This window comes from Halichoeres trimaculatus, unplaced genomic scaffold (assembly GCF_033239565.1).
Source record: "Halichoeres trimaculatus isolate MK-OKI-2021-1 unplaced genomic scaffold, fHalTri1.1 fHalTri1_scaffold_23, whole genome shotgun sequence".
Taxonomy (NCBI): domain Eukaryota; kingdom Metazoa; phylum Chordata; class Actinopteri; order Labriformes; family Labridae; genus Halichoeres; species Halichoeres trimaculatus.
In genome coordinates this window covers 1,480,497-1,499,140 of record NW_027437201.1, presented here as the reverse complement: position 1 = coordinate 1,499,140, position 18,644 = coordinate 1,480,497, and the positions used below count along the sequence as shown (strand labels likewise).

At 46.1% G+C, this 18,644-nt stretch overlaps 1 protein-coding gene across 1 annotated transcript in view; it reads right to left on the bottom strand.

The window, feature by feature from the left end:
* dnah9 (dynein, axonemal, heavy chain 9) overlaps positions 1-18,644 on the bottom strand; it is a 187,644-nt gene that overhangs the window by 18,568 nt on the left and 150,432 nt on the right. The window contains exons 69-73 of the mRNA XM_074663038.1: positions 17,181-17,329; positions 12,218-12,345; positions 7,713-7,940; positions 3,120-3,311; positions 2,814-3,005 (exon numbers count right to left, since the gene is read on the bottom strand). Of these exons, the coding sequence (XP_074519139.1) occupies positions 2,814-3,005; positions 3,120-3,311; positions 7,713-7,940; positions 12,218-12,345; positions 17,181-17,329 (889 nt within the window). The remainder of the gene's footprint in view (positions 1-2,813; positions 3,006-3,119; positions 3,312-7,712; positions 7,941-12,217; positions 12,346-17,180; positions 17,330-18,644) is intronic.

The window sequence follows — 18,644 nt, the reverse complement described above, 5'->3', positions numbered from 1 at the left end:
AAGTTTGTGCAGATGAAAGTGGAAACCCAGCTGAGAAAGGCAGCTTTCAGTGGGGCACTTAGATGAAATCAAAAAGCTCCTCTAATCATGATGTCCTGATGAAAGTTCTGATGGGAATATATTGGCCTTTAATTCAGAAGCACTTTGTAGTCGGCGTATTTGATCCTGAACGTGCTGGCTCACGTCTCCTGATTGCTCACACCTGTATGTTGTTGAAAGAGGAGTGAAAGTGCTGAGTCACTCCTCCTCTTTGTGCCTCTTCCAGCCTTCTCCTCTCCTAAATATACTGTTTGCTCCAGATGGCTGTGAGGGAGGCGCTGGCCTAACAGACCCCCGGGGACCCGCAGGCCTTAACAGCCCCTGTTCTGTGGCCAAATCTCCAGCACTCAGCCCTGAGCTGGGCCGTGTGCTGACAGCCCGATGTAAAACACTCCAGCCCTTCTCTCCCGAGTCACACGCTGACAGCCTGGATGTGCCCGCCGAGCAGCGCCCGGGCTGAGGGAAAATTAAATACCAGTCATACTCCACAGTCGCTCTGCCTCCCTGGGGACCTCATGGGGAGATCTGGACTGTCTGCCTGAACACATTTTCTGAACCGCTGTTATTCATAGATATGTTGGCAGTTGTCAGTTTTCCTTAAGAGACACCAGTGAAGCTGGTTCCTTCTGCCAGAATAAAAGCAATCCCTTCAAATCCCAATCTGGAATGACCACAGCATGTTCGGTGGTGTTTATATTTTCATTTCTGAGGAGAACATGTCTTATTTTTGGCTTTTAGAGCAGAGCAGAAACATCCAGGCCGTGCACGACTTCTTATTTTGTAATGAGGGTGAGATCAGGGTGCTGCTAACTCTGGGCTGTTAGTCTTCTGAAGTCACGTTTTAACATGTGAGACTCTGTGAGATCTCAGGTCTGTGAAGTCTTGGCCTAAATCATGATGTGAAAGCTGTGCCAGCCAATCAGAATGAGCCCCAGTCATTCAGCTGTGATGTTTGAGAACCAAAAACTCTGCTTCCTGACGTAAACATGAGCCCACAAAACCAGTTTTCAGAAAACATGTTTTTTAGTGACGTCAAACTGTGGGTTGGTATGGATGACAGGCCTAAATGTTTAAAATATGAGGTTTCCCAGATACCCCTCTACATGCGGACATGGTCTTAGTGTGTGATGTTAAAGGTCCCATATTCTGCAAAAATCACTTTATTAAGTCCTTAAGTGAAATTTGTGGCTCTTTGTCTTTCCTCTCAGCCCACAAAATGTGATGTTTAATGACAAAACCTGTACTTAGTAGTGCTTGTGAATATAAAATCCTGACCTAAAACGAGCTGTTTGGATTTTGGGGGTTTGCCAACGTCAGCGATTCCCTTTTGTGACCAATCAGGAGCAATTCTGACCTGATTGGTCCACCGGAGCAGATACCCCCTCCCAGCTGCTGGAGAGAAATCTCTCCAGCAGAGGGGAGGAGAATGCCGAAGTTGAAGAGCCATCACTGCTCTGTTTTTGGCTGCAAACAGCCACATAGTTCTGTTCACAAGCTTCCCATCTTGGAAGAAGACAAAACTAAGTGTCTAGAGTTCATTTATCAAGGAAATGTTCCAGCTACACTCAGTAAAACTGTGCATGTGTGTGCTAGTCACTTCACGGCCGACTGCTTTTCCAACTTTGGACAGTACAACAGAGGGCTAGCCAATAGACTGGTCCTGAATCCAGGCACATTACCAACCATCCTCCAACAAATCTCAGACCCTGGAAAGGTGAGTATTTTAAATGCCATGTGCCGTGGAGCAGATGTAAGAGCTTTTCCTCAGTGGCCCCCCTGTCTCTGTGTTGGCTTCAGGATGCTAACTTTAGCTGCAGTTAGCCTGTTGTTTTAGCTTGTAATGATACGGTAAACGAGCTTCGCTGTTTTCTAAACATTGTGCACTCGGAGCTCGTGGCGCCGCTCTCGGTGACGCTAAAGAGCGGGGCGGTATCAGCGGTGGCTCATTTACATATGAAGGTCACGCCCACTAAATCAGAGCGTTCTGAACAGAGGGGCTGTGAGAGCCTGGAAACAATGCTGCTGTGCTTGATTTATTGGCTTTTTGAACCAAAACATGTTACTACCATTTCATGAAGACATCAATGATCCATATTAAACTGCAGAAAAGGAGCAGAATATGGGACCTGTAAAATCAGTCTAAACTCTCCTCTTGTGTGGTCTTAAGGTAAAGCCACAATCTCTTCTGTAACCTGCTGAAGTTTCTTCTCATTTCCATGTCACTCGTCTCTCCCTGTTTCATGGTTTCATAATGTTTCTGTTTGCTAACATTAAAGTCTGTCAGACTCAGACTTCCTGGCGCTTTCTCTCCGCCCACAGAGCGGCTCCACCTCTGAGAAATATTTATGTAACTCAAACTACAATCTGTTCTGTCCCCAGGACCCATATGGGAAGAGTTTAGCTGTTATTGATTTAGCATTGAGTCGCAGAGCTCTCCGCAGTACTCAGGGAATATAGATGGAGGAAGGAGCTTTTAATTATAGTGATTCAATTTTAGCAATATTAAAGCAGAGTTAAGCTGCAGGAGGACACACACGAACACAAGTCTCCTGGAGACCCCAAAACACACTTGCAGGGACTCTGCTGTAATCTAAACCTTCAAAGTCCACAACATGAATGATCCCTCAGAGCCACAGAGGGACGTTTGCTCTCTGGATGTAATTTCTCCAGATTCTTTATATCTCTTTGATCTGTAAAGTCATGAACATCACTAATCATAAAGACTGAGGACATTGACAATCTTTATTGGCCCACAGTGGGGTCAGGCTCCTCACCTGGTGGTAGCTTTTGTAGTCCATGTTTCCAGGCAGGGGGAACCCTGGCGCCAGGTACAGCTCCCCCTCCATCATATCCGGCTTTATAAACTCCTCCAGGTACGTCCGACACAAACGGCGGTCCCAGTCGTCTGTGATGTGGCCCCCGTACATGATCTCACCAAACAGGTAGCGCAGGTCATCGAAAGGAACCTGAGTGTTGGACACAGAGAAGACGATGAGCTCAGCAGAGGTCACTTGTTGGGATCTCACAGAGCTGTTCTGTGATCCTCTGCGGAGGACTAAAGACCAACAGAAACCGTCTACCTTTGGATTGGCCTCCAGGTAGTTGTAGAGGACGTTGATGGAGATGGTGAGGTCTCCGGTGTTGAAGGGGTACGACCTGTTCCAGCCCTGAGGACCAAACTTCCTCCGCTCGGCCACCACGGCGTGGAAGTAGCACAGAGCGAACAGGATGCCCTTAAACTCGTTCTCCTTGGCACACATCTCCAGCGTGTCCTGGGAAGAAGAGGGGACACATTCAAGAGACGCGCCCTCGAACTTTGCAGCTCTCCTTTGAGATATTTGTTTTCCTCCACTTTAAAAAGTGTTTATCACCTGTTAGAGACAGCCACTGTTTGGAGGACACTTCTGTTTTGATGGGTCTCTTTTTTTTTAACAGTTTCAGCACATTTTGCTCCAAACTGCTCAAAGCGCCTCATAACTCAACCCCATGAAGCTTCATTCTGGCAGACTCTTCAGTCTGGGATCAGGCTGACTCTTTCTACTGTAGGTTATAAACTCAGTAACTCATATAACCCTTCTTTAAATCTCAAACCCTGCCTCAAACAGAGCCAGGTGGGTGTTATAGGTAAACCGTCGTGACAGGCAGCCTTGTGATCATTCTTTTTCATCATCGTACCAACAGACAGACAGCGAGGTGACGAGATGACAATAAAACCCGCGATGAGATTCTCTTTTAATTGTCACGACTTGTCAGGGGCTCCAGCCGTCCCCCGGCCTCATTATTTCAGACGGGAAAATAAAAAGCTGCAGGAAAAAAGGCGATGTGATCTCTGGGGACAAACGCTTAAATAAGCACGCCAATAACCTCCATGGAGACAGGACCACTAAACTCCCTTTATTCCTGCATGTGTCATGGTGAGAGCTGAGGTGAAGGTCCCTCCAATCCTCTGGCTGCAGAGCTGAATCCTGAACACCCCCCCCCCACACACACACACACACACACACCAGTACAGTGAACACACACACACAATCCCTTCTACCATTCTCTTTAGTTAATATTCTGCACGCTGCTCCTCTGCTCAACTCAGCTGAAAGAAATACAGAGCCTCTCTATTCATGCAGGCAGATCTCAGAGAAATGCACACACACACACACACACACACACACACACACACACACACACACACACACACACACACACACACACACACACACACACACGTACAGGTAGACGTTTGATTAGGAACGGGTGTCTTCATCATCCAGACCTCACAGAGTCATATTTCACTTTGCCACCACCAGCACTCATCAGTATTTGTGTACTACAACACAAAATGAAATCCTCACTTAGTTAAACCTGGTTTAAACCTCCCCATGGATGTCTATGCCACTTTGCAGTACTCCTCCGAAACACATGAGGGCAGTGTGGTCTGTATCATCATCTGATTAGCTTTTCCCCGTCCCCCTACATTTTCTGTTTGTATATAATTTTAGCGTGTTCTGTCTTACTGCAATGGTACATGTTACTGTTTATCATGCAGCTACTACTGTATTGACCCTGATACAGTTATCCTAACATTAGCATCATAACTCTGCCTCAGCTGTCTGTTAACTCGCCCAGCTTTTGGTCCACTTCACTCTAGACAATCACCGTGCCTCTCCGTTTCTCTTCTCCTGTCCAAAGCTCCTGTCACTGCGTCTCAGCTGTGATTGACAGATGACCTCAGTCACAGCGAGGTCACTGGCTTTACAAAATGCTGGCGCCCTCTGCTGTTGGGGTCGTGTAGTGACCCTTGACAACTATCAGCATGTGTCACTAGCCACATATACATGGACCCAAATATTCCGCTTGCATTCGGTTTATTTGCTCAAACGGAAAGAATTTAACCTTTGTATACACCTCATTCTGAAAGAAAAGCGCCAATCTGAGTGGACGTTTAATCGGTTTCACAGGGGAGGAATATTCCTTTCCCCAAACCTATTGAGATATCATTTATCCACTCAAATGAAAAGTTGTAAGGGTGCGTTCTTTCAGAGCACGCTCAGATATGACGTAAGACACAACGAGAGACGTTCCTCAACTTTAAAAATGGCGGCGAGCTGTCAGCACTGGACTGCTGCAGAAAGTTTGTTTTTGATCCAAACTTTGAAAGAAATGAAAACAATTTCAATACTGGACGGACGACAAACTCACAATACGGAGTATTGCAACACCGTGATAAACAAACTGTCGTCCTCCAGCTTTGATAAATCTTTGATGTTTACGTTTTTCTGCACATGCCCCATTGACTATTCTGTTTGATTACAGCGGCGCATGTAGACCAGAGATTGGAATATTTCTTTCCATGTATACTATTAGTTTAAGAAAAGTCATTCCGAAAGATTCCATTCGGAAAGACGAAAAACTCCTCATGTAACCATGGCTAATGGTTAGACCCCGATTAAAAGAAGACCCCCCCTTTCACATTATTTTCATGGATAAAAAAAAAAAAACTTGTCTTATTTTCGGGTCAATACGGTATTCCAAGAAAGAAAAAGAGATGTGTGCATCATTTTGAGGCAAAGTTAAACTATAGAGGAGGGGCAGGACCTCAAACACTAAGATCTGCTCATAGCTCCACCCCAAACAGGCCTCTAATGGGCTGGCCAGTAAGACTGAAGGGGGTTGAGGAGCAGGAAGCCTTAAAGAGACAGCAGCTAAAAACAAAATGTTTAAGACAGAGGCTAAAAATAAGAGTTTAATAAATAGGAGGGAGAGAAAAGGGGATTTGTGTGAGCTGTAAATCATACAAAGCTTCTGTGGGGGGAACAAAGGGGCTAAAAAGAAATCCCCCCCCATAACTGTCTGGGCTCTGAGGGGTTGAATTAGCTGAGTAAACAGAGACTACACATCTGAATAGATCTGGACTTGTTTTCAACAGTTGTGTTCAGATGTTATTTCATTACAGTGACACCTTTTTAACTGGACGTTAACTCCCCCTCAGCCTCCTGGTCTCTGGGGGCCGGGCTGTGAGCGTCTCCCTGTGAAAAGGTCAGGAGGACAGAAAGTGTCATTTCTCTGGCTCAGCACTGGCTTTAGCTGTGCGGGTGGGCCATTACAGAGAGTTAGCCTACCATTGATTAGCTCTCACTGAGTACACATGACTGGAATATGCTTACCTCAGTGGACCTCCCTCCCTGTGGCTCTGCATACGGCAGAGCCACAGCACTTATCAGGCTGATAGACATCGGCAGAGTAAGGAGGTGGAGATGGACTCAGGTAATGGTGTAGAGGAGGAGGAGGAGGAGGAGGAGGAGGAGGAGGAAGCACTGAGCTAATGTAAGAGGGGTGATAAGGCAGCGCACTGATCCGTCCTAACTACAGAGCGTGATACAGTCAGAGCGCTCTGATAACAAACACAAAAGCAGCACATCCACTCTGAGACAGAAACTTTCCCCGCGCGTGTGTTACGCTCACATCTGTCCCCCTGAGGTCGGAGCCAATCCAAAGGTGACTCTCTCCAGCTGTTAGCTCACACATTTCTGCAAATTGGAAACTTGATGAGAAGTCTGGGGTGAAAATTGGACTGTGTTGTCTGACTGTCACTCAAAACAAACAGGAGTCCTTCAGAGAACCACGGCTCCATCATCTTAAAGCATCAGCAGCCCTCATGGAGAAATGATCACATGAGATGGGCTCTTCAGCTCTAAGTGGAAAATGATCAGTGCTTAGAAACATCCTCACAGGGACCTTCCTCTTCCTCACCTCGATAAAGACTGAGAGGCTTCATCAGAGGAGACTCACATTAAAGAGCTAATGACTCTAAGGTCCTCCTCCTTATTTACAGAGCTGTTATTAGGACTCTAATGTGCTGCGGCTAAGCTTCAGAATTAACCTCCTTTAAACATCCAACCTCTTAGAGCAGGGATCGTGTGCTGCTGTTTTATGGAAGGAGACAAAAACAGGACTAGAAAATGTTAGAGCAGTGATGAATCCAGGAACAATCTTTGGACTCATATCTGATCCAGTGACGAGCTGCTGAGCTTTGGTTAAAGAAAGGATGAGTCTGCTCTCAGAGCATGGACAGGGAGTCTAAAGAGGGAAGCAGGAAGAGATGGAAAAAAGGCCTGGAACCTCTGCAGGACTTAGGCCCCGTTTACATGACGCCGAAAACGGTCAATTCCGCAAACATTTCGTTGCGTTTTGGCCTTCCGTTTAGACGAGACCACGTTGCGTTTTCAGTGAAAACGCAAACTTTTGAAAACGCTCCCCAGAGTGGAAAGATCTGAATCCGCTCCTCCATCCAGCTTCGTGTAAACACAGAGCGGAGCATCTCAGGGTGAAGCGCTGACGTCACCGCATGCGCACTCGCAGTTTCAGGTGAAGGCTCCGCGCTCAGCCACATTTCCAGTTGAGCCAGTAGGTGGCAGTAATGCACGTTATGGTTGGATTGCCGACTGTCTCACACAACAAAACGGCAGAAAAAGAAAGAACAGAAGAGGAGACTTCTCCTCCTGGAGTCGTATGAACGCGGATCGTTTTCACGCCGTCCTCATGTAAGGAAGGAAAGGAAGAATCGTTGCGGGAGTCTCTGTGTAAACGAGGCCTCAGATCTTAAGTTAAAGCAGGTGTAACTATCTCCCACCCCTCAGGAGCTACCCCCTGCTGTGAGGTCAGCCCTCTGAGCTCCTCACCTGGTTGAAGTTGTCCAGAGCCTTGTGCAGGTTGGCGTGCATCCCTGTTGGCGGCTCATTGGTGATCTTGATGGAGTTCTCCAGGATCCCCTGTGGGATGATGTGACCCTCAGGGCTGGATGAGGGCTCGGCGCTGACGAACACCCTGAAGTCCTCATGGCTGCCCTCTGCGTGCTGCTCCAGGAGCTTCTCCAGCGTCCCGAGCCAGCGGGCCACCAGGTGGATGTTCTGGGTAGAGAAATCAGGGTCAGCAGGGAAAGGGTTAAGATGTGGAATCTCTTTTTATTGGATTTGAAGCTTAGCTGAGGATAGAGAGCCTAATCTAGAGCCTGATAATGTTTTCTGTAGGATATCTGAGCACTCTGAGCTCTAATGGAGAACACAGAACAGCTTAATAAGGCGCTTGATGCTAGAATTGGCCGTTTAATTTATGTTTGTAATGACGAGCCGCAGAAAAGGAGCAATTAAAACGTCGGGAATCATCCTCTCCTCACTCTGACTTTGATGTGGCACCAAATTAAACGGTACACAGCACTTCAAACCCATTTGCAGGTTGCTGACATTAAGCGACCGCTCTCCGGCGGAACTTCAGCCTGACTTTTCTGCACATTCATCTCTCGGCACGGCGAAGGCGGCCGAGCTGACTTGTACTATCACACAAGCATGGATGAGCTCAATTTTCCATCTCAACTGTCCTGACACTTACAGGATATCCTGTGAATGATAAGGAGTCAGCCAAGCCCCCCACATCTCACCACACAGCACTGCCCATTCCTTAAATCTAATTACAGCACTAATAACTCCAGTCATTAATTCATAAGCCTCTTTACTTTCTCATTTCCCTTTGCTCTCCATATTTAATCTTCCTTATGATGGCTGGAGTTAGCCCTCTTTCCGAACGACGGGACACGACAGCGAGCGGAACGTCAGTTTGAGGGAGAGTCGTTTGAGACGAGGAGGAGAGAAAGTTTTACATCATGGGGGAGGAGCTGCGAGCTGAGAGAGAGGAGTTAGTTTGCCTCTCGGTGCCTCAGAGAATAATGAATGGGTTACAAATTAAAAGTCTAAATTCAAGCGCTTTTTCATCAAGCCAGAGAACAACCCTTCCTCTTGGCATGTAAATAGTTTGGCAATAAAGGGAGCCAACAGAAGAAGAGAGACAGAGAGCGCCTGAGAACTTGTCACTGTAATGAAACCATTCATCGTGTGGCTGCAGGGGGAGACGAGGGGAGGCGAGGGGAGACGGGGGGAGGAGAGACGGACCAGCAGGCCGACAGACAAACAAACAAGACGGAGCAGCAGCCTCCGTTTTATGGCTTTTTAATTAACTTTCAGGTGCAACGTTTTTTGTTCCCTCAACGTCTCCTCGATAAGGGCCTCCCAGCGTGAGCGATGACTGCGCTGATACCACATCAAAGAGTTACCTATTTACATAATAATGTAAAAGTTGAATCTGAAAGCCATTACAAGACACCACGGGCAAGGTCTGTGACGCATCGCTATCAAACAGGACCTCAGGGGACGCACAATGACACCGCCTGTCACGCCAACACAGTGTTCAGCAATAGAAACATATGCAGGTGCACACACACACACACACACACACACACACACACACACACAGAAACACAGTCATCAAGGAGCAGCTCTGAGGACAGCTGCACAGCTGGGCTCCAGTGCTGAGGAGGCATCCCTGCAGAGGAGACGCAGTCAGACTCCACACTGATGCAGGAACACGGTCACCAGGACCGACGGACAAACAGGAGCAGACACATCGCAGACACCGACAGCAGGACGCAGCGCTGACTGTGACGTTACTGAAGCTCTCCAACACATCACATCAACCAGACAGACAGAGAGAGAGAGAGAGAGAGAGGCTGCTGAGGAATTGTTTTTATGATCAATCAGCTGAGAGTTTTACAAAGTTTCCATAAAGTTTCCACAAAGTTCGTCCCTCCTTGTTCCACAAACTAATGTGTGATAAAATGTTTAGTATCATCAAATTTCTCCTAATTTCTCTGGGTTTCAATATGAAGGAATTTTATCTGTCCCTGCAAAGGCTCATGGGAGCTGTAGTAAGACGATCAGTCAAACAGCATCTGAGGGCAGAGCCCTCACATTTTCCTGTTCAGTTTCTGGACACAAACTGTCCATTAAAGCCTCACAATGAACGCTTAAAGCTGCCTGAGAAAAGAGACGTGCTCCATGTCTGACTGGATCTAAAGTTAGAAATCAACATCTCCTACCTCCTCAGGACGCCATAATTAAAAGAATGAAGGAACAGATAATTCTGCTCCATTCATAAATTAAACAGGCGGCTGTAATGATATTCTCACTGAGGCTCGATTTATTCCTCCTCGTCCTCGTAGGTTAGGAAGGGTCACTCCTACATCAATAGTTAAGACCAATTTTGTCCAACTTTAGTTGAAGATTTGAAAGGAAAAGAGAGGAAGCATGAATCATTTAGGTTTCAATAGACTGTCAAATCCCTCTGGCTGCTCGAGAAGAGGAGAGGAGAGGAGAGGAGAAGAGAGGAGAAGAGAGGAGAGGAGAGGAGAGGAGAGGAGAGGAGAGGAGAGGAGAGGAGAGGAGAGGAGAGGAGAGGAGGCTGAGGGGGAGCATTTTCCTCCACTCGTCTCTCTCTTCCTCTCCTCCTCGGCCACAGATGGAGTCGCTTTAGTGCTAAACGCTGAAAGGAGATGGTGAGTTTAGGCCACTCGATGCGGGGCCGAGGGGGGATATTCGACTCCAATCTGCCCGATTGATTGCCTGCCCCCCCCACATCCCTCTCCCTCTCTGTCCCTGGATGGGCTGCTTTCAAAGTTTCAGCGTCTCTGTCTCAAAGGGCCGTCGGTGCAGGAGCTGCTGCTCTGCAGCATAATTACCCGTCAGCAGAGGGGAACCTGCCTGTGACCCGGCCCTCCTCTGATGGAGCCTGCCTGGCAGACAGGGAGGAGGTGGAGGGGGAGATGAGAGGGGGAGCCGGGGGGTGGGAGGACAGATAGGAGAGTGAGAGAAGGGGATGAGATGACTGAATGAATGTCAGAGCGTTGGTAATGACATGGTGCTAAGCTGTGACCGTTTACCTCTGACACTGGATTCTGATCGTTTTGAGTTTCTGCTGTTTCTGCAGCTGAACAGGAAAACACTGTCTTCACACCTCTGAAAGGAAGAGAGGAAGAGGAGAAGACCAGGAGGGAAAGAGGAGGGGAAGAGAAGAGGAGGAGGAAAGAAACAGGACAGAGAAAGAAATGGGAGAGAAAAAGGGAACAAGAAAAATGAGAGAAAGATAGGAAGAGAAAAGAGGAAAAAATGGAGGAAGAGTAGAGTAAGGAAGAGGAGAGTAATAGGAAATGAAGAGAAGACTAGGAGTAGGGGAAAAGAGAGAAATAGGTCTGAATAATGAGGGGAAGAGGAGATGATAGAAGGAAGAGAAAGAAGAAGAGAAGAGGAAGATGATAAAACAAGGAGTGGGAGAGAACAGACAGAGGAGAGGGTAAGGAGAAGAAGAGAAATGGAAGACAAGAAGAAGGGGAGAGGAAGAGGAGAGAAAGAGGACAGGAAATAGGAAATCAAATAGGAGAGAAGGAAGAGAGTGAATAGGAGAGGAAAGAGGAAGAGAAAAAGGAAAGAGGAGAGACCGAAGAGAGGAAGAGGAGGATATGATCCCCCCTCCTCCCCTGAGCCTCCCGGTGCCACAGGGTGTCTCTCAGACAGGCGGTGATGAAGCGAGTGGGCGGTGTGTTGCCAGGAGGACGAGGCCTTTTTAAGCCTATTGATCGGATTCTTATGCAAAGGTAATTAAACAACTGCTTGTCTTTGCGGTCCTGGCTCTGGAGCAGAGAGTGATGGCTTCCCTGTCTTCTTCTCTTTTTTCAAATCCCTACCAGCTGTGTGAATTAAAAGAAAAGGTGTCCCGCAGTGCCCGGCCTGTGCTTCATATCTGTCGATACTCCCCATTAGAATTCCAGCACGGTTTCCACTTAAAATGCAAACGCCAGCCTCGCCCTCCAGATAAGAGGAGAACAGACACCGTGGCTGCAGATAGGGTACTGTATAATGCTCAGACCCTTTCAAGAGGAAATTTCCACAGAAAATTAAATTCACTTCCCTGAGCAGACGAACCTGGGAGGAAAGCAAACATCCCGTTGAGTGTGGAATGAAAAACAATGTGATAATACACCTCATTCACAACATGTGCCGATAACAGAGCTGACGGCTCCAAGCACTCCTGAATAAAACAGCAAATAAAGTCTGGGTTCAGCTTTCACGAGGGTCTGCTGTCTGTTTGTCCCTCCCTGCTCCAAGTGCTCCTTTAAAAACAACTTTGATGTTATTTCTTTTTATATACGCCATCAGATCCTCCAAACTCTGATTAGTTTGATCCACTATGGTGTCACTGTGTTCCTGAGAAAACAAACAGCAGGCTCCAGTCACTCCACAGCTTCTATCTGCATCACATCACACACCTCAGAGATGTGTTTGTGGTTTGGGAAATAACTGACCTGTAATATGACCCAGTGTCCGCTCTTTGCAGCCAAACTCAGAGCTTGTTCAGCGACGACCTCCTGACCCTGACCCAGAGACACGTTGTGGAAGTTCTTGTTGTCGAAAGTGAATCCCAGTTTCCTCCCTGCAAAGAAACAAACCAGACAAATGACCCTCCTCAGACACTTTGATCAGCTCACAGGTTTCACACAGAGACTGACAGGAAAAAAAGTTAGATGACAAAATCAAGGTAACCGAGAGAGATGGAGGCAAAGGATTTTCAGTTTAAAGAGGGGTTGTTGTACATCTTTATTTTGTCCCTCTGGTGCCCCCGTAGTATGTTGACATGATTAGGGGCTCAAATATATCTCTATTTTTCTCTCCTTGGTGTTTTATAAACTCTTATTTTCAGCCTCTGTCCGAAACACCTTGTTTGTTCGTTTTAGATGCTGTCTCTTTAAGGCTCCCCGCTCCACAAACCCCCTTCACTCTGATTGGCCAGATCTCTGGGGGCCTGTCAGAGGCAGAGCTATGGCCAGACTTTTGGTGTTTGAGGCCCCACCCGTCTAACTTGCCATGAACAAGTAAAGCTTGGTTTATGTTTGACACATCCGCAGGGTCCGCACAGCTTTGTGCCGACGAATGATGCCAAAATGACACCATTTTGGCAGCCTTACCCCTTAATGTGATCTTTTTTAACGGAAAATTTCCATGTAGCCCTAAAAATGTCTAACTTCTGCATGGAGACATGTGGACGAACATGAGCTCCTGGTGTCTGGAGCACAAAAATCCTTGCAGTGCAATGATTTATCACACCATGGTAATTGTGTGATGAACAGAGGAATAGAGAACAGATAAGAGGAATAGGTGAAAAAAAATTATGTTCACAGAGTAAACAACTTCTTCTTCTCTATTTAGTACTGTGGTAGATGTGTGTTTTCAATACACTGACCCCTATAGTGTGGAAACGGACACCACATGGAGTGTTTAAGTATAAAAGCCACACGTGTTCTCTCCTGATGATCCTGCGTGTCTCATTTCTGTGCGTCACAGGAGTTCCTTATGATGACCTCATTTCAGATCTTGATCTTTGTAAGATCTTTTTCTGTTTTACATTATACTTTACCTCTGATGCCTAAAAGGGGTGACATCTACAAGGAGTGCAGTGAATCATCTGGTTTAACAAAGTGTTCTGGATTATTGGTAGGATGAGCTCTCTGACTTTGAAGGTGAAACCATGAGGTCTGTCTGTTTAACATGTGCATCAAGTGCAGCGGTGCCAGTCGCCCTCACAGACACATTTCCTGTCTCTCTCCTCAGCTGTCCTGTTTAACAAAAGGCAAAAAGCTCCCCTCCCCTTCCTAAAATCCACCTTAAAAAAAACGAGCCCCCTGTCTGAGCCGGGCTGTGCTGATGTGGATCTGAACACTGATCTGATCCCTGTTTTATATTACTCTGCATTGAGCACACTGAGACAGACGGTGACAATGATCTTCCAATCTGGGTCTCATTAAATCTGCAAATTTCCACAAAAGTCAGCGTCTGCCCGTTGAGAATAGGAGAGAAAAATACAATTATTTGGGTCTTTTCATTAAAACTGGGCCCTGAGAGCAGCAGATAGTGGGGTTTGGTCTCAGGGATATCAGCCCCCCACAGAGCAGAAAAATCACATCATCTATCTAATGAAAATCTAATTGAAGCCTAACACAGATGAGAAACTCAATAGTCACAGTCCTAATGGAAGAGCACCTCTTTGTGGCGGGCTGTAATGTGTCTCTCTCTGATTGGTTGCTCTCAGCTTTGATGTGATTGACTGGGCGCACAGAGAGGGTGTTGATAATCAATAATCACAGCCCTCACAGGCAGCTGCAGCAGGAGGGATGCTCCCGCTTATTCTAATAGAGGAGGATGGAGGATTTCACATGGAGCCTGAGGTCTGAGGATGATTTAACCACCTGCTGCTGCCTGGGACTCTCTGTAAAAAGGAGAGTCTGAAATATGAGCCGGCTTCCGTGAATCCTCCACAGTATTCCTCTGTAGTGTTAAAATTCATCTCTGCTGTGATTTAAGGAGCTTAAAGAGGCTCCTTAAGCCTGAACACAAATCAGAGACACAGAGATCAGACCAAAACAGTAAACTAATGAAGCAGACGGAGTGTTTCAACACTTTCATGGAGGGATGGATGGAGGAAGATGTTAGCATGTTTTTGCAAAACGATGAACGCTTCAGAACCAGAGATGCTTTATTTATCACAAAATGTTCCTAGATTCACTATAAAGTAAGGATATCAGAGTCAGCTTATTTCCTGGAGTAGTTGCTCCTGTGCATTCTTTCTTCATCTCATGTTTTACTCTGTTTTTAACTAAACCTGGTAGATTTTTTTTCTCAAGAAGCACAGTTGGAGAGAGTTGAGGACTGTAGGGATGTCCTGATCCAATCACTTGGTTACACAACCGATTGGAATCGGACGTTACATTACATCGTGATCAGGGATTGGATATATATTTGTTCTCATTACTTTTTATCTGATCTATTTCAAAACAAATTGGGAAAATAACAGCTTAGTATTTATTACTGTTGTGTGGTGGTACAGAGTCAGATGGTCTTAACGCCGCACAGAAACAACCCAGGCCATGACATCACTTTGCTGCAGTGACTCTATTGGTTAAATGCAGTAAAGTAGAGCAAAATGTGGCTTAAATCCAGGAGCGTACTGAATCAGAGTAGAAGTATCGGATCAGGACTCAGTATCAGCAGATACTCAAACTCAAATGACTCTGACTCAGGGGCAAAAAAAACAGATGGAGACTGTCAGATGTTTTCACATGACATGGGGTCTGGTTTTCCTGTGGTGTAGGGTGTGTTTAGAGTGATGTAGTCTGGTCGGAACCACTCTGAAGGCCTCAGGAGAAGAGATGGTAAACAATGAACATGTTTAATATTTGAAACTAGAAATCCTGTAGTGTGAGGGTTTCTCTGAGAGGAGCTGAACATGCTCAGCTTGTAATGTCACGTGTACCAGAACAAAATACAATCAAGACAAAAGCTGACTCAGCTGACTGTGGAAAGAGTAGGTAAGAGAAGAAGGAAGCTTGCCCTCCAAGCTCCCTGATACTTCCAACTAACTCTGAAATACAGACCACATTCCTGCCGTCTCCATGACTGTAAATTAAAGTAAGAAAGTAAAGAGACGGAACCAAAGTAAAGACAGTATGAGACTGAAAACAACCATCATTGCTTCTCCCTGTTTGTCCGCCATGTTGGTTTACAGCAAAGTCAAGTTTTACCACACAAGATTTGGAGCATAAAGAAGTTGATACTCTGCTGAAGTTAGTGTGAAGTTAGTGTGAGGTGTGCTCTGTAGATGATGATGGAGGATAGGATGGACAGATGATAGAGGATAGGATGGACTGATGATGATAATGAGGATAAGGTGGACAGACAATGGAGGATAGGATGGATGGACGATGGAGGATAGGATGGATGGACGATGACAATGGAGGATAGGATGGACAGATGATGGAGGACAGGATGGGCGGATGATGGAGGATAGGATGGACGGATGATGACGATGGAGGAGGATAGGATGGACGGACGATGACGATGAAGGAGGATAGGATGGACGGACGATGACGATGGAGGAGGATAGGATGGACGGACGATGACGATGAAGGAGGATAGGATGGACGGACGATGACGATGGAGGAGGATAGGATGCATGAACGATGATGATGATGGAGAATAGGGTGGAGGAGTTAACAGGACGAGCTAGGGGTCAAGCAGAGTTTTGGGAGTGCTGTACCGTGAGCCTGACTGAGACATGAGGCTGGATGGGGATATTCATGACCAGAGCTCCACCATGGATGGCTTCCAGACTGTCTGGGATGACTGGGACTACACTGAGATGGGCTCACTTCAGAGATTTAGCTTAGATTATTCATCTATTCTGTTTCTTAAAAATTCTATTCCATTAATTATCATTTATTCCTTATTTATTTAAACAGCTTTGGTTTGACATCATTGTGCTCAAAGGGAAACTGATGACTGAGTGATTAAAAATATATTTTTCTGATCCTGAAAAGACTTAGTAGTAGTTTAGGGTTGTTATTGTGGGACTGTGGTTTATTACATGAGCTGCTGAAGTGGTCTGTAGAGCAGTAACCCTGATTCTGTTTTCTAAAACCAGTTGCAGGTAGTTCAGGCTCATTACTGTGGGTCTGGAGTTCATTTAGAGAGCTGCTGAAGTGGTCTGTGGAGCAGAAACCTTGTCCTTCGTGAGTAGACCTCCCTGTGACTCCTCCTGAACTCTGCTCTTGTTTTGACTGAAATCTAAAAATGTAGAAACTCTGAAGAAATCTCTCTGCTCCAGTAAAATGATCCCATCCCCTCGGTGTGAATATTTCATAGAGCTGACTTCAAAAACCTACAGACCGGATTATTTTGGCAGCAGACTCAGAATGTGGGACTGTGACGGCGTCTGCTTCCAGGTCAGCTCAGACGTTTCTGTTTTTGGCACCATGGCGGTCAAAGAGCCACACAGAGTGTCTCCATGCCAAACCATTTATTCATGCTGCGATGTAAAGTAACTCTAAAACCAATGACATTTACTTTGTGCTGCTCCTAATACTCCCGAGGTGTCGTCTCATATATTCCTGACCTTTACGATAATCCCCTCAATCTACCCGAGCCTGTTGTGCTTTGGCAGTGATGGCCCATCTCGCAGCAGATGTGTTGGGATGCTGCTGCTCGGCTGATAATCCTCTGCAGCAGGAATCAAAGCTCACATCCTGCATGCAGGTAAAGACACAGGTGTGCCTACACTTGACTCCAGTGATTATAAAAGCCTGTGAGCGCTGACTACAAAGAGAGGACGGAGAAATCATCAACATATGTTGGGTGATAAAGTGCAGAGCTCACTCAGAGGTGGAGCTTCACAGCTTATTAAAGATGAAACACCAGAGAAAAGAAAGAGAGTATTACCATGTTTCTCCACATCCTTCAAAGGGTCAACTCCAGGAGAGAGGATGAAGAACATGGGCGTAGCCGGACCAGACTCTTCAAAGGAGACGGCGAAGTCCAGTGATCTGCCAATCACATACTTGCTCCCCAGTTTCTCCTCTACGAAGTCTCTGCGGGGAGAGAATATGACTCAAACACTTCTTATCATCTTTGACGACAGGCTGAAGAAGAAGAGGAAGAGGAGGAGATGAGGAAGAGGAGCAGGACTCCTCTGTAGTACAGTGTCTTAGACAGAGTGTTCCTAAAGAAGAAATATGAACTCCAGTCACGACCGTGCTGTCAGAGTCTCTTTCATCCCCTCTGCGTTAAAGCCCTCAGTCTTTAAAACGTCATTTTCTGTCTGTTGTTTCAACCAAATCCTCATCCTTGAATCAACACGCTGGATTCTTTATGAAAACCCGCGCTGGCAGAGTAGTTAGAGGTGATGTTTTGACAGATGATTCATCATTCCAGTTTAATTTTGAATGCTTAAACGCTTTCCCAGCAAACACAGCTGTTGTTGACGACGTTCACTAAATATCTTTAATCGTGTCCGACACATCAGAGGCTGCAGCTCTGGGATTAAAGGCTTTAGTCATCAAAACCTGATTTCCACCTGTTTACATCTGATCAGGGTTTGGACTCATTTTTGGATGCTGACATATGATCTGTCAGGGTGGGTTAACTCCAGACAAACAGAGGAAACAGGTACTGTTACGGCACTGTTTCCAGTCTAATGGACGTAAAGTTCTGGGGTTAAGGTGAGAAACTGCTCTGGCTGTCTGCCTCGATCTGCACGCGCTAAAGTCACTGATGGAAAGAAAACAGCAGAGCCAAAGAGGAAGGATGAAGGTCGGGATGAACTCAGGCTGCGTTTACATGAAGTCAGTAATTCTGGTTTCAGAGAAACATTCACAATAACCTGTTAACATGTGTGAGCAAACAGGGTTATTCCTGATTACGTGGTATCCTGATCAAAACAGCAATGCACAGAGAACATCTAGACACACACAGAATGTCATTGACGAGATAGGCATCATTTCTGCTTCTTCTTCCTGTATCCATAGCAACAGCAGCAACAACAACATTAACAGCAGCAGCACGGCAGACTTCCTGTACTCCAAAGACCAAGATTCCTTGCGTACAGAACATGGTCAGAACACAGATGAATGTTCCTTTGGATGGAGATATCCTGATGGACATAGACATGAGCAAAAATTCAGGTTAGAAAAGGAGGAACTCAGGGGAGATTTTCTGTTTTTAAAAACCAGGATATGAGCATATTCCAGTCTTTAAAAGGGGTTATTAGTGTTTACATGGCCATGTACAACCAGGTTATTGCTAATACTCTGAATATAAAAGGGTCAATGACTGCATGTAAAGGCAGCCAATGAGAGAGAAGAGTTTGACCCCGCTTTTATAAGGTGAGGGACAACCAGGCCAGTC